At 36.8% G+C, this 15,814-nt stretch overlaps 1 protein-coding gene across 4 annotated transcripts in view; it reads right to left on the minus strand.

Annotated features, from left to right (window-relative positions):
• Positions 1-15,814, minus strand: part of ntrk3b (neurotrophic tyrosine kinase, receptor, type 3b) — a 135,770-nt gene that overhangs the window by 63,505 nt on the left and 56,451 nt on the right. For all 4 annotated transcript variants that reach the window (XM_079867216.1, XM_079867215.1, XM_079867213.1 and 1 more), the window contains exons 4-6: positions 9,500-9,568; positions 1,214-1,368; positions 33-175 (exon numbers count right to left, since the gene is read on the minus strand). In XM_079867216.1, coding sequence (XP_079723342.1) covers positions 33-175; positions 1,214-1,368; positions 9,500-9,568 — 367 coding nt within the window. The remainder of the gene's footprint in view (positions 1-32; positions 176-1,213; positions 1,369-9,499; positions 9,569-15,814) is intronic.

The following is a 15,814-nucleotide window of genomic DNA, read 5'->3' on the forward strand; positions in this document are numbered from 1 at the left end:
AGTTTGTTTGGTGTGGGATGAATGGCGCTCACCTGGTGCGTGTTGATGGAGTGAAGGCCGTTCACAGTCCAGTCCACCTCAGGTAACGGAGAACCAGAGCCGTTACAGCTGAGCATCACGTTATCGCCCTCCAACACAGTGAGGTTACTGTGAGCAACGCTGATATCTGGCAAGTCTAGATCAGAGCAAGGACTTTTATATCTATACGTTCATTGCTTTCTTAAAAGAATAGTTTAAGGCAAAATACTAAATCGGCAACAACATACTTTTTTCTTTACCATGTTTTATCACCAGTCCATAATTAGCTAATTAACATGGTATATTGTGTAAGCATTTTGTTTGTTAATACCAAAGCGTAACAGTTAGTGTAAGCTATAGCTAGCATAGTAATTTATTTGTAAGAAAATGCCATGTTTTTTGATGATATACTATTGTTTATACTATATTGTGCTGCTCTTTACTTCAGTTTTCCTCTAAGGTAAAATAGTAAGGTGTCTGCTATGTTATAAAAGCATCTATATCAGTGTTGCTATAATTTCCTAAAATTCAATGAAAAACTTACTTTGGCAAATAAATATGAGATATACTTTATTTATCTATATAAATAGGTTTAAGGTACTAAAATTACTAAAACAGAAGTAACAATAAATGAATAGGAAAATTTTAATAAAATAATAATTTACAAAAGCACAACTAAAATACTGAAACTTTACTTTTATTTTTATATTTTCAGTTTTAATTAGTTTAATTCAAAAATATTTCAATAATTGAATACATTTCAGTAAAATTTAATTCAGTAAATAAAATTCATTAAAATGTATAATGTAATACTAAAATGCTTATTGTAATCATATAGGGTGAACCTTAACCCTCAAATATGCATGGTTTATACCCTGGCAGTTCATATGTTTTTTGTTGTTTTTTTTGCATAAAAATGTTTTTAGCAAAAATATGCATCTCTCATCTGTATATGATTTTTTATGATTATGATATGATTATTTTAATGTGTATCCAAATATGTTTGCATGACAAAACTCTGCACAATTTCCTTGATTATACGAGGACATTGTTCGAAAACCTTACCCCACTCCCCCCAATACTGCATCATAATGTTAGATAAGCATTGCATCATACAAGTAATATAATCTTATATAACAATACGTAGTGCATGCTTGGCCTACAGTTGTATTATTTATGAAGAAAGATGTCTTACCACAGTGGGCAATGCTCATTGATCTCAGGCGAATCTTGTATGCGCCGTTCTTGCAGTAGAGTTGCTGGGTGTGCAGGCCGGCCTCACCTCGCAGCTGCCAGAGCTGAATCCATCGAATCTCACAGCCGCAGTCGAAGACGACTCCCTCCAACCTCCTGCGTCAACAACACACAGCTAATGGTAGTTACACAATCCCCAAACTCAGAGCTAGGCATGCAAAATCAGTCAATCTCTGTCTGCCCTGGTTGAAAACGACAGTTTTGTGACACTATCTCCAGGGTGGTGTGAAATAGTGACCCAGGATGATTACTAAAAGGTAGGCTTCCCACTTGGGGAGATCCATAAGCAATCCCCATCATTCACACAAAACCATGGGCTGCTCCAGAGGGACTGTTTTGAAAAAAAGCGCCTGCTAATTGACTATTTATTTAGCCTTGCATGACATGCGTTGCACACAACCATTTTGTCAGCTGCATCTTTTTAGATGTCACATACATGATGCATAACATAAACAACATTCAAAGCATGGATATTTACATTTCAAAGCTGTAAAACTGGCAACTGCAAAAATATCTGAATTCCCATTCCCAGCAGCGACACTGTAGATTGTTGCTAAATCATCAGTTATGTATTTATGAGATCAGTAAATGTAGTATGCAAAAAAGAAGTTTATGCAAAAATAAGTAAAAATGTAAAAAATTGAATAGCTTCCAGATGTTTGTTTTGTTTTTAGTATTCAGATTTCCACAAAAATATGAAGCAGTACAACTGTTTTCAACATTGCTAATAATAAGAAATCTTTCTTGAGCAGCAAATCAGCACATTAGAGTGATTTCTGAAGGTCATGTGACACTGAAGACTGGAGTAATGATGCTGAAAATTCAGCTTTGACATCACAGGAATAAATTACATTTTAAAATATATTCAAATAGAAAACAGTTATTTTAAATTGTAATGATATTTCACAATATTACTGTTTTTCAGCTTTGGTGAGGATTAGAGACTTAACGCAATTAAGAACTTAAAGAAAATAACGCAATCTTTTCTACGGTAGTGAAAATATAGTTCCAGTCCTGGGTGCATCATTATTTGATGTGCATAGAAAATGTAATCATTGACATGACATAGCATGTTTCAATTTGTATTAAATATTTATATTCACATAAATAATATATTATAAAAATATATAATAGAATTTCTCTTCTAAAAATTGCACATTATGCTGACAAATGAGTACTGTATGTGTGATATTTGACAAAGCTGAGCGGACATAGATTACTGGAACAATACGACATTTCACTTCTTGAAAAACACAGTCGCAGTAGCTGAATGGAAAGAAAAATGAGGCGCTCGCAACGTGATGAACTGTATATCATTACCCACAGGCTTTGATCTCAGCGTGAAACTTTAGTCCATTAATCTGTATACTCGGGTTAGGAAATACACTACTGTATGTTTTCAGAGCCCTTCATTATTTTGCAAATCCCTTTCTGCAAACCTCCAAGAGTCAGGTCATCCACAGGAAGAAATTCATCTGTACGACATGGATGGAGCAGACAGTTAGAATGGCCAAAGTGATGTAAAGAATGTATTTCTGAGAGTAATGAAATGTGAAATGTGAAACTGAGTCTAACAGCAACAAAAAAGACGTGTTTTTTCTTCTAAGTAATTATATGTGCTTTGAGCTTAAACTCAGGCATCATTTTCTCTGCCAGGAATAAACCAGCGGCGGCCAACGGGGGTCCCTGACTATCATCAACAATGATTGACAGCCTATAACATGATTATGCACACTGATGAGGTTTAGTTGTGTGTGTGCACCTGAAAGCTATTGAGGAATGAAATTGTAAAATGCAAAGAAATTCTTCTGAATCTAATGGGATCATTTCCATTTGAAGAATAAAACAAAACACAGAGGTGCTCTAAAGCAGCAGGTCTAAACTGGTTTTGCTTCAGAATCCAGATTTTGATGTTGAGACCCAACATACTTCCAAAATTGAAATTTTTTATTTAAAAAAATATATATATTTAAAAATGAACATTCAAATGTATTTCCCCAGCTGTCATCAGACCATACCTGTGACCCACTAGTTGAGAACCAGCACTAAAGGATAAAGTCTAAATAATTTTTCCAAACCCATGGGCTGATATTATATTACAATGACTGTTAGGATGGATTCACTGGGTCTGAAAATCAATAATGCCTGTGAATCTCATCAAGCTTTGAAGATTACACCATTATTACAGCACCACAGCAACATAACTGATACCAATCTACTCCATTATTCTCCATAATACATGCAATTTGTTCAGTGAAGTTCAAATTTGTTTGGTAACAAAGGATATTCAGTGAAAATAAACGCTATTTATCCAGTTGTTCTTTTCTTTGCCTTTTCTTCCATTGCAGAGATGAAACATCCATTTCATTTAAAAGCATTTTTAAATAAAATAGTTAATAATACTGTATGTGTATATACTTTATATACAGTATATATATATGGATAAATTCAAACTTACCTATACAAATGCATCTGTATATACACTGAACAAAATTATAAACGCAAGGGGGCACTTTTGTTTTTGCCCCCATTTTTCATGAGCTGAACTCAAATATCTAAGACTTTTTCTATGTACACAAAAGGCCTATTTCTCTCAAATATTGTTTACAAATCTGTCTAAATCTGAGTTAGTGAGCACTTCTCCTTTGCCGAGATAATCCATCCACCTCACAGGTGTGGCATATCAAGATGCTGATTAGACAGCATGATTATTGCCCAGGTGTGCCTTAGGCTGGGCATAATAAAAGGCCACGCTAAAATGTGCAGTTTTATCACATAGCACAATGCCACAGATGTCGCAAGTTTTGAGGGAGCGTGCAATTGGCATGCGGACTACAGGAATGTCCACCAGAGCTGTTGCCCGTGAATTGAATATTAATTTCTCTACCATAAGCCGTCTCCAAAGGCATTTCAGAGAATTTGGAAGTACATCCAACCGGCCTCACAACCGCAGACCACGTGTAACCACACCAGCCCAGGACCTCCACATCCAGCATCTTCACCTCCAAGTTCGTCTGAGACCAGCCACCCGGACAGCTGCTGTTTGCATAACCAAAGAATTTCTGCACAAACTCTCAGAAACCGTCTCAGGGAAGCTCATCTGCATGCTCATCGTCCTCATTGGGGTCTCGACCTGACTGCAGTTCGTCGTCGTAACCGACTTGAGTGGGCAAATGTTCACATTCAATAGCCTCTGGCACTTTGGAGAGGTGTTCTCTTCACAGATGAATCCTGGTTTTCACTGTACAGGGCACATGGCAGACAGCGTGTATGGCGTCGTGTAGGTGAGCGGTTTGCTGATGTCAACGTTGTGGATCGAGTGGCCCATGGGGGCGGTGGGGTTATGATATGGGCAGGCGTATGTTATGGACAACGAACAAAGGTGCATTTTATTGATGGCATTTTGAATGTACAGAGATACCGTGACGAGATCCTGAGGCCCGTTGTTGTGCCATTAATCCACGACCATCACCTCATGTTGCAGCATGATAATGCATGGCCCCATGTTGCAAGGATCTGTACACAATTCCTGGAAGCTGAAAACATCCCAGTTCTTGCATGGCCAGCATACTCACCGGACATGTCACCCATTGAGCATGTTTGGGATGCTCAAACTAAAACAAACTGTATATATACTGTATGTATACAGTTTTTGATATTTATCTGCTCCTACATTAGTGAAAATCTATGGGAAAATGTCTGTATTTTACTTTTTTAAATCTAATTGGCTATAATGAATGTTTTGCTGAGTGCGTGGAAAAAAACACACCCTTTGAGCAAAGTAAATACATATTTTGTGTCATATACATTTTAATAAAAGGAACTGTCATTTCATCCTAGTAATGCTGTCAAAACTAAAGTCTAAAAAATAGTGAGCTATCATTTATAACCGCCAGCCCATCTTTATGTCACTTCCTTTGTAAAAAGGAAGTACTTACTCTGATAGAGGAGACACTAAGAACTTATGCTAATTAAGTCTGCAAATGTTTGTGTACTAAGTGTCCTTGAAGACAATGACTTTGTCGGATTTATTGCAATGCAGTTTTTCATTTTCAGTTTAAGTGTAGTTTAACCATATGATCAATCATTTTGATGACACATCATGCCAGTGGTGAATGTCACTCTCAGATAATACAGAGCAGCAAGAGAACTCAGAAACATCATTTCAAATGGACACATCATGCATATTGTTTTAATAATCCCAGACTTTTAAAAGGATAGTTGACCCAAAAATAAAAGTTCTGTCATCGTTTACTCACCCTCATGTTGTTCCAAACCTGTAGACTTTCTGCTGCGGAGCACAAAAGAAGATAGTTTGAAGAATGTTGGGGTCTAAACAACACTGGGGCCCATTGATTTCCACTGAATGGAAAACAACAACCAAGACATTTTTTTGAATTTCTTCTGGAGCAATATGAAGGTTGGTAAATGATGACAGAATTATCATTTTGGGGTGAATTATCCCTTTTTATGTCTGTAATTATTGTCTTGCAACTATCCCTTTAACATTGCATACTTAAAAACAGCATTTGCATATGTCCTGTTTAATTTTAGCTGTCAGTATTGATACTTTGCAGTCACGTGATATCTGGCGGGCAACAAACGCGGTTAGTGCATCCAATCGCACAACAACTATCTGGCATGTCGTGTACACCTCAAAACACCAACTTTTGTATATTAAAACTGGCAACGTCCTGGCAAGATCCTTGATTAGTTTACTGGTTTTCGTTGCTAAAGAATGACGTTCTTGCCCGCCAGCCAGTACAACTGACGTCACGTGCAAAGTATCAATACGGTCATTGTTTTGAAGATGCTTGTGACAGTAAAGATATGGGGCTGTATTCCCAAAGAATTTTAAGGCTAAAAGTAGCTCCTAACTGGCGAATTTAGGAGCAACTCCTAAAAATAATGGGCGTGTCACTCCTAACTTTAGGACTCCTCATTTTTTTGACTAAGAGTAATTCACGAAGCATTTTAGCCCTAAAAGTAGCACCTAAGTCTGGGACAGCTTAAAAGAAGTCGAGAGGACTCCTAACTCACTAAGACCTATTCACAAACCGCTTTTTGTGGCATTTCACATTGCGATGTTTTGAAATGCGTATGCGACGGCTACAGGAGCTTCCAATCGCGAGGGAACAATTTTGCATTGTAGGCATAACTAGGGATGCAATAACGCCACCAACAACAACCAAAACTACTCATTGCATGTAAACTAATTGTAACGTTTCATTGTGAATCAAATTAAAATGTTCTTCTCTTTGCAAATGTAGGCAGAGGCATATAGTGACAGATTAATTCAATAATGTTGCAAAGATATTGCATCAATCCATATGTTTCATTAGGCTACTAGGCTATTTGTTTTGCCTTACTCTTTATTCATTTAGGCTATTTATTCAGTTATTCATCATCTTCCGTCCTTCGCACTACTTGTGTAGCGCACGCATTCTCAGACCTGTCACCTGTCACTCATCATCGTAGGGGAGGTGTTTGGAATCATTCCCGCGTTACAATCATCAGCCAATCAAGGTGGTCACTTCAGTCAAGCTCGTGCATGAGTAATGATGTCATCCATAGCAACGAAGACTCACTCTTAGTTTAGGAGTTGTCATTTTTCTTTACTAAGAGTAGGTCTGAAAGGCGTTGTGAATAACTTTTAAGAGAAAACTCCTAGCTAAAATATTTTAGTGCGATTTAGGAGTACTCCTAGTGGTAAGATAAAATGCTTTGTGAATACGGCCCATGAAAATTTTGTGGAAATCTAAATGGAAATTTCTAGAGTGAATGAAAATCTTTGTAGTTATTCCAGTCAGCTCTTTTGTTATCGCTTTAATGAGTGAAATCTCTGGTATTATAAAGAATCTTTATTTATTAATGATGAATTACTGTGAAGTGAGAATTCATAAATGACATCACTGTTGTAGTGTACAATACATCATGGGCCGTATTCACAAAGCATTTTATCTTACCATTTAGAGTACTCCTAAATCGCACTAAAATATTTTAGCTAGGAGTTTTCTCTTAAAAGTTATTCACAATGCCTTTCAGACCTACTCTTAGTAAAGAAAAATGACAACTCCTAAACTAAGAGTGAGTCTTCGTTGCTATGGATGACATCATTACTCATGCACGAGCTTGACTGAAGTGACCACCTTGATTGGCTGATGATTGTAACGCGGGAATGATTCCAAACACCTCCCCTACGATGATGAGTGACAGGTGACAAGTCTGAGAATGCGTGCGCTACACAAGTAGTGCGAAGGACGGAAGATGATGAATAACTGAATAAATAGCCTAAATGAATAAAGAGTAAGGCAAAACAAATAGCCTAGTAGCCTAATGAAACATATGGATTGCTGCAATATATTTGCAAAATTATTGAATTAATCTGTCACTATATGCCTCTGCCTACATTTGCAAAGAGAAGAACATTTTAATTTGATTCACAATGAAACGTTACAATTAGTTTACATGCAATGAGTAGTTTTGGTTGTTGTTGGTGGCGTTATTGCATCCCTAGTTATGCCTACAATGCAAAATTGTTCCCTCGCGACTGGAAGCTCCTGTAGCCGCCGCATACGCATTTCAAAACATCGTAACGTGAAATGCCACAAAAAGCGGTTTGTGAATAGGTCTTAGTGAGTTAGGAGTCCTCTCGACTTCTTTTAAGCTGTCCCAGGCTTAGGTGCTACTTTTAGGGCTAAAATGCTTCGTGAATTACTCTTAGTCAAAAAAATGAGGAGTCCTAAAGTTACGAGTGACACGCCCATTATTTTTAGGAGTTGCTCCTAAATTCGCCAGTTAGGAGCTACTTTTAGCCTTAAAATTCTTTGTGAATACGGCCCCAGGTCTTTATTTTATAATTTCCCTGACATTTACTGACTATTATGAAAGCTTGTTTATGCCACGGAATAAAATAAAAAAAAGTAATTGCGAACTTTTTATCTCACAATTTTGATTTTGTTTTTCTTCTGTCAGAATTTTTTTCTGGGAAATTCACAATTGTTTTGTTTTTTCCCACCATGGGATGACAAAATAAAAAGGCACTTCAGACTTTTTTATATTGCAATTATGATTTTCCTTTCATCTGAATCGCGGGGGAAAACTTGTGAGATATAAACTCAGAATTCCAAGGGAAAAAAAGTCAAAATTGGGAATTTAAAGTCACAATAACTTTTTTTTTTTTTTTACTCCGTGGCAAAATCAAGTTTCCATAGATTATTCCTGTAATTTACCCAAAACCAAAGATTACACGAAACAATATGAGCCAGGTTCATATTTTGATATTGGCACATAATGGTATGTTTTGATGCAGTTGAACACATATTTTAGTACTGAATTTAATCTTACTTTTCAGCACTGAACTGTGCTGAAATGATCTCTAAAGCACCCCACCTGGAAAATATGCCTAATCCACCATTACAGTTAACAATTAATTTCTCATTTTCCAAAGGACAGATTTGGACGAATGACATGCGTTGTTTATATCATCATCCACAATATCCACATCAGCGAGGACAGGAAAAGACAGTACTGCACACAGTCGAAATCCCCTAACACATTCTGAAATGAAAGGCCAAAAATGTGCGTAATAAAAAATTAAGCAGGACATATGTCAGTGGCTCTGCAAGTTGTGTTCAGCCACAACAAAGAACGAGGACAGGACATGTCAAATGAAAAATAATTGAATTGTTTTATCATTTTAAACACAACGTGACGGCACCACGTCGCCGCTCACAATCAATAAACAAACTCATCACTTTATGTACATGTAGATTGCTCAAATATTCATGACAAACAAGAAAATGAGGTCAGGCTCTCAGCAGACAAGACCAATACATTTCAATGCCATGTCTTAATTAACCAGCACGAGCAACTCCACTGTTCGCAGACATAAACAGTATTTCTGCTTCATCACTGGAGAAGTTTTGCTTTGACAGAGACACAAGTCTATTCGAGGGGGGAGAGCAGGGGGTGCACAAACAAATTAATCAACAGTAACGTGCTGAAAACATTTCTAATGAACACAGCAATGCAATTGATAATCAAGCCTGCATTTCAGCGTCCAATTTGGCAGGCGAGTCCTGCTTATCACAGAAAATCTATGCAGAGAGAGTTTGGAGATCTATCATAGATTGAGGAATTATTGCTTGGTGTGTTTATACAGTGATTTGTGTGTGATTTATCTCACATTGGTGAAATACTGTTAACCAATGCAGGATGAACTTACAGTTCGGCCAGCTGAAGGTGCTGAAAAAGCTGCCAAGAGAGTGTCGTCAGAGGGTTCCTGGACAGGTTTCTGGGGGGGGGGGGGGGGGGGGGGAAAGAAAGAGGGATAGTGATTTACGATTAAGCTGTGAACACATGAATCGACACAAATCAACATGAAATAAGGTTACGGCCCCATTTACTTATAAAATGTGGCAATTCTGAGTGAAACTGGATATTTATTGAGAAAAAGATCAGATCAGAGATTCATGACAAGAAAGAAAGGTGAAGCAAATTCAATCAACACACAATCAATACATTAAGACTAGAAGCATGTCAATTTGATTGCATATTGACCTTAACATATGAATAGAATAGAATAGAATAGAATAGAATAGAATAGAATAGAATAGAATAGAATAGAATAGAATAGAATTTTTACTAAAATGTAAGGCAAGTATAGTTAGCGGAAATTATTTGATTCATTTTAGACATGTTTGAACATGCTGAACTTAATAGTGTTTAATTAATGTTTCAGTTATGTATGTTTCATATATAGTTTCTATAACTCACATAGCACATTTGCATTCAAATACAACAAGTAAGAAATATTATTATTAGCACAGCTATTTCTCATTGAGTAATGAATCATACATGTGGCCACCTAAGCACAAACTCTACTCTTCAGCACAATGGTAACCAGAAGAATTACATATTTTGAGCAAATAAATGCGTGCCTTGGTGAGCATGCCATGAGACTTCTTTCAAAAAAAAAAATCTTACCAGCAAACTGTTCAGCAATTGTGTTGCTTTAGCTCATTTTAATAAAGTAAATTGAACAAAGTTTTTTGTGTAGAAATAGAATACTAACAAATACTGTCAGAATATTGTAAAATACTAACAAATACTGAACATAATTAAGCACTCGAATAAAAAGCCTGCGAACCTTAATAGTTAATGAACGTGTTACACAAATACTAATTCAGTGAACACGCTCTGTCAAACACGACATTAACGAAAGAGTTAACATGAGAGAGAAGGACTTTATGCAACAGGAAATCAGAGAGAGTCTCCGTCACTGCCAAGAGGAGCTGAGAGAAAAGGAGCAGCTGCAGGGGCCGCTCAGCCAAATCAATAAAGAGAACTTGAGCAGTTCGCCGTCTACAAATTCAGTAGACGCAATGAAAGACTGCAGGTTTTAAAAGCCAACAAATTCAATACAAAGAGGTGGTCTGGGACTTGTAAATGGCTTTTAACCAACAAAGCTGAAGGCATGATATGCGGTATGGGGTATTAAAATAAATCTACTGGTTTTAAAAAAAGATGGACATCCATGATATGGAGGAAAAAAGGGAACAGACATCACAGAACTTGTATGTGAAGGTCTGTAATTCAACTTAAATCATATTAAGCATCCATATTTGGCCAAAATTGGTAATGTAATAATTTGTATTAATGTATATTTTGAAGATTCTGTGCAAAATATGGTTATAAATGGCCTATGGTCTGAAACCTTTGGATAGATATGTTTCAGCCTGACTCAAATATATCAAATAATACACTGAGGGAAGCACTCAGAAGGAACTAATAGCCCTTATATTTTCCTAAGTAGAGAAAACGTATAAGTTTGTTATTGGTAAACTCAGTGGAAAAAAAATAAAAATCATGTTTTATCCTTTACAAAACATCTGGCAAAATGATTCAAAGGTCGTACTTTCATTTAAAATAAGCAGCAATGAAACGACTGCCAAAAATGCAAACTAAAGTGCAAATGTTTGTAGCCAATGAGATTTTTTATTTAATTCAACAAGGATGCATTAAACTGATCAAAAATGAGAGTAAAGACTTTTATATTGTTACAAAAGATTTCTGTTGTAAATAAATGCTGTTCTTTTTAACTTTCATGAAAAAAAAAAAAAAAAAAAAAAATCATGGTTTCCACAAAAAAACTGAGCAGCACAACTGTTTTCAATACTGGTATATTAATATGGAATGTTACTTGAGCAATAAATTAGTATATTAGTATATACCCAGACGTGACTGTTCAACACGTGTTAAAATGTATGTTTTTCCACGTTAATCAGAGTTTCTATCCTAATGCGAGTTTAAATATCATTTTGTGTGACCTTTTATAACCATCGTGAAAATAGCCATTAGATCTTGAAAATAAATGAAAGGAAACAAACGGTGAAAAAACAAGTGTATTCTATGATAGTTTCAGTCACTCATTAAGTATTAAAGTGGTATAATACTTTTGAATTTGATAATATACTTATACATTTCGTAGGGAATGCAGTGATTGCAGAGACTCCGCCCACATGGTGTTCTGATTGGCTGTGATTTTAGATTGATTTTGTCATCTCATAGTCGTGTCGTGTCTGATGTGGACAGATACATTTCTTATCGCTGAAAACTTATCGCATTGCGTCTCTTTAGGACACGTGTTCTGAAGGATCATGCGACATATGCTACGGATCCCTAAAATTGTGCAGCTTGCATAAACAGGAGAAAATCCCTTAGACTTACATTGAAAGAGACAACAAAATATATCATCTTGTGTGTGGCCTCTTTTTGACTTGGACCAGTAAGCAACATCCTAGCAACCACATAGCTTTTTTTTTTTCCTCCTCAGAGATCTGCTCTTTAGAGATACACACAGCTGTTGGATGGCCGGAGTGATGGATGCATGTCTATAAACTAATTTCTAATAAGCTATTTTGACTAGACGACTGGTGTATTCTTAGGGTCACTGAAACTCTTATGAGTTTTAACAAGCTTTGCTGGCTGCCAAAGCCCATCACCATAGCAACAAGCTCTCTGATGCAGGGGGAGGGGTTTTGTTGCTGCTGTGCACTTTAAAGTGTCACCACCCACAACACACACTCAAAAACACACACTTACACTCTTTCTGAAGCCTTTGAGTAGTCTGTTTTTCATTTTAAACTAGCAATTCAACCATTCAGTTCCTGCCTCAAGAGCTTCTGATGGAGTCTTATTAAAATGTGTTGCATAAGTCAATCTATGTAATTGCACATCTTTGTGGGTGTTACTTAAAGGTGAAGCTTACTGAAGTGTCATTTTTTTGTGCTAAAATGTTTTTTCGTATTCTAACACAAGCTAGAATCTCTGTGGCGCCGGCGCCATAGTGTGTGTGTGTGTGTGTTTGTTTGTTTGTTTGTTTTTTGCTGCTGTGCCTTTAAGAAAAACTTTACTTTCAGCTGTTGGATCCAAAATAGTTTTTAACTGTCTCATCTTTCAATAAAAGCCTCTTTGGGAAGCCATGCATATTGTGACAGAATCGCAAAACAATCCAAGCTGAAATATACTGCATAAATGGATAAAGTCAGACTGAAAGATCAAGCACTTTGTTAAAAATAAACTTCAGCTGCTCGTTTCTAACAATGGGATTGTTTAGAAGGATATGCAGAGCAACAGGTGCTCCACACTGTTAGGAATAGCACAAGGTTTGGCAGACTTTTCGTTGTTTAGGAATAACAACATCTCTACTGATTTCTCCTTTTAACTCACCATGACCAGTCAAGCCAAATGTCTGCACAACAAATCAACATTTACATATAACTGCAAACAGTCATGCATTGACAAACCTGTTGGATATCAGAAAGTTGTGAAGTTCAAAAAAGACAATTTTGCAGATTCATTTCAATAAGCAGTAGGGGTGTAACAATATACCGTGTCACAATGTATCATCATAATATGTATTGTGGATAGTGACAACATGTATTGTGTATAGTTCACCCAAAATAAAATTTCTGTGTGAGGAAAAAATGTGTGATTAGTGTCAATACTACATCAAAAGTACTATAATGATGAATATAATGTATAATAATGCAATGGGGGAATATTTGTGGGCCCTGATAATGCCCACTAAACATTGGACGTCAGATAGACGTGCAGATCATGTCTATATTGGGTCCGTTGGTCCATGACCAATTCTGGACCAGACTAGGTCCACTATTTGGACGTCCAACCATGACCCAACTTGGACGTCATATTGACGTTCAACATCGGACCTTTGAACTGGGTAATTTTTTTGGACGTCATTTGGACGTCTATGACAGGTGGAGGAAATTTACATGATTATTACTATGTAATATTTTTTTTTTAACGCGATAAACGCCATTTAAAAAAAAAGAGTTTGCCATGTAATTTTGCTGTGTACTGAACCTATTCGCTCCATCCACGTTTCATGCCAAATCGCTATTTCCTTGTTTAAAATGTACTCCAAAATGCAGTTTCTTTCCACATTATTTTCATTTTAAATTATTTTTAGCCTAAACGCGATATATCCTCTAAACAGAATTATCTCACTCTCTCTCGCTCTCTCACTCTCAAATCACTCGCGCGTATCGCCAGACGCTCAATTCGCCTCATTCGCTTGTCCGCGCCGCGCTAAACGCCTCATTCGCGCCGCAGGACCTCCAGATGATTTTTTAAGACAAACCATACATTTTTTCCAAAAATTTTTTATAAGATTTATAGCGTTATGAAAAAAAAAAAAAAAAAAACTTTGAATTTATCATCAACAATTTTGTTGTTTGATTTAATAATCCATTGTTCAACACGTTTAGACTGAGCCAAAAAACATTTTAACAGGATAAATTGAATATTCACAAAATGTGTGGGTCTAGGTAAAAAATGTAATTTTCCTGAAAACTATTTAAATGGATTTATAGCGTTTTTGAAAAGTGATCCTCAAATATCAACATTGTTATTATCAACATGATTAATATGAATAGGCCTACAGATTATTTATAATTATTTAAAGGGATACTCCACCGTTTTTTCATATTAAACTATGTTATTCCCTTAACTAAGATACATACCTCTTCGACTTCGGCGCAGTAATATCTTCACTAGAGGGAGCGGGGGCCGGTGAGAGGATTTTTCACGAGTGAAGATATTACTGCGCCGAAGTCGAAGTGCTTCCAAGCACTTGCTATGGTATTCCGCCATACAATATAGTTATCCATTTTACACGCTTAGAAAAGCGCAATGTTTTGTTTTGTGTCACCGTCCTAGGTCGAGTTACACTACGCGAGTAACTGTATTTAAATAGGGAAAACGTTGAGGTGTTTGGTAGCTTCTCTGCTTGGCACATATTGAATGAACTGGGCTAACAAAGTTTTGCCGCAAGACAGAGCGATTTAGTGCACGCACTGAGACGAGAGAGGTATGTATCAACTCGTCTTAGTTAAGGGAATAACATAGATTAATATGAAAAAACGGTGGAGTATCCCTTTAAGATCATTTTCCAAAAACTCCATTTGATCGTCTCAGCATCAGGTGATACTGTAGCTCAAACAGTAGAGCGTTGGCGCTTGTAACGCTAAGATCACGAGTTCAATTCCCAGGGAAAGCAAGAACAAGGTGCGTGTGTGTGTGTGTGTGTCGTCTCATGAGGAGAAGTCTAAAGAAGCCGCTGTTTTGTTTGAGCGCACTGAGCGCGATTATTGTTTGGAAAAGACGTACAGTATCTAATAAAACACACGATCCACAGCAAGCCGACCCCGTCTCCTTCCTTCTTCCCACAAACAAACTTTTGTGGACGGACGTCAACATTATACGTGTGGAAGACGTCGGAAAAAAGACGTCATCTGGCGTCACAGTCTGCACCTTCAAGGGGAGCAAAATTGGACGTGCAAAAACGACGTAGAAAAGACGTCGTTTCGACGTGTCTATGCGCAGTGGGTGCCAAATGTCATTTGCCATATGTTACCAGTAAAATGTGGCCTACATTATTTGAAAAACATCTAGTCAGAGACAGTGCAAGAATATGCGTCTAAAATATTTCTGCATTTTTAGCTTCAGAATCATGAATATTTTTATTCACTATTGTCCTGCGCATTGGTTTACCAGCACCAATTCCAAGCCTATTCATTTACACCCCCAATGTAATACCAAAATGTAGCATTTTAATCAACAGTACATTTTTTGTTAAGCTTTTACCATATGTCTTGGAGTATCACAATAATATCGTATTGTGAGTTCAGTATCGTGATACAGTATGTATCGAATCATGACATGAGGGTATCATTACACCCCTAATAAGCAGTGTTTTTGAGTTCTGAGTTTTGAGTTGTGAAAATGCACATAGTACATCAAACTAATCTCTTTCAAAGGATCAAGGAAAATGATATTGCTCATCATGTGACCCCTTTAAGATAATGACAAATCTGTGAATTCAAAACACTATATCTCTATTCCTGTATGTTGGACAGGAGATTTACTACAGTACAGGCCTTAGTCTGGTCTCATCTTCATTACTGCAACTCACTGTTGGCCGACAGCCCAGTGTAAGCAATAAAATGTCTGCAGC

This window comes from Squalius cephalus, assembly GCF_949319135.1.
Source record: "Squalius cephalus genome assembly, chromosome: 3".
Taxonomy (NCBI): domain Eukaryota; kingdom Metazoa; phylum Chordata; class Actinopteri; order Cypriniformes; family Leuciscidae; genus Squalius; species Squalius cephalus.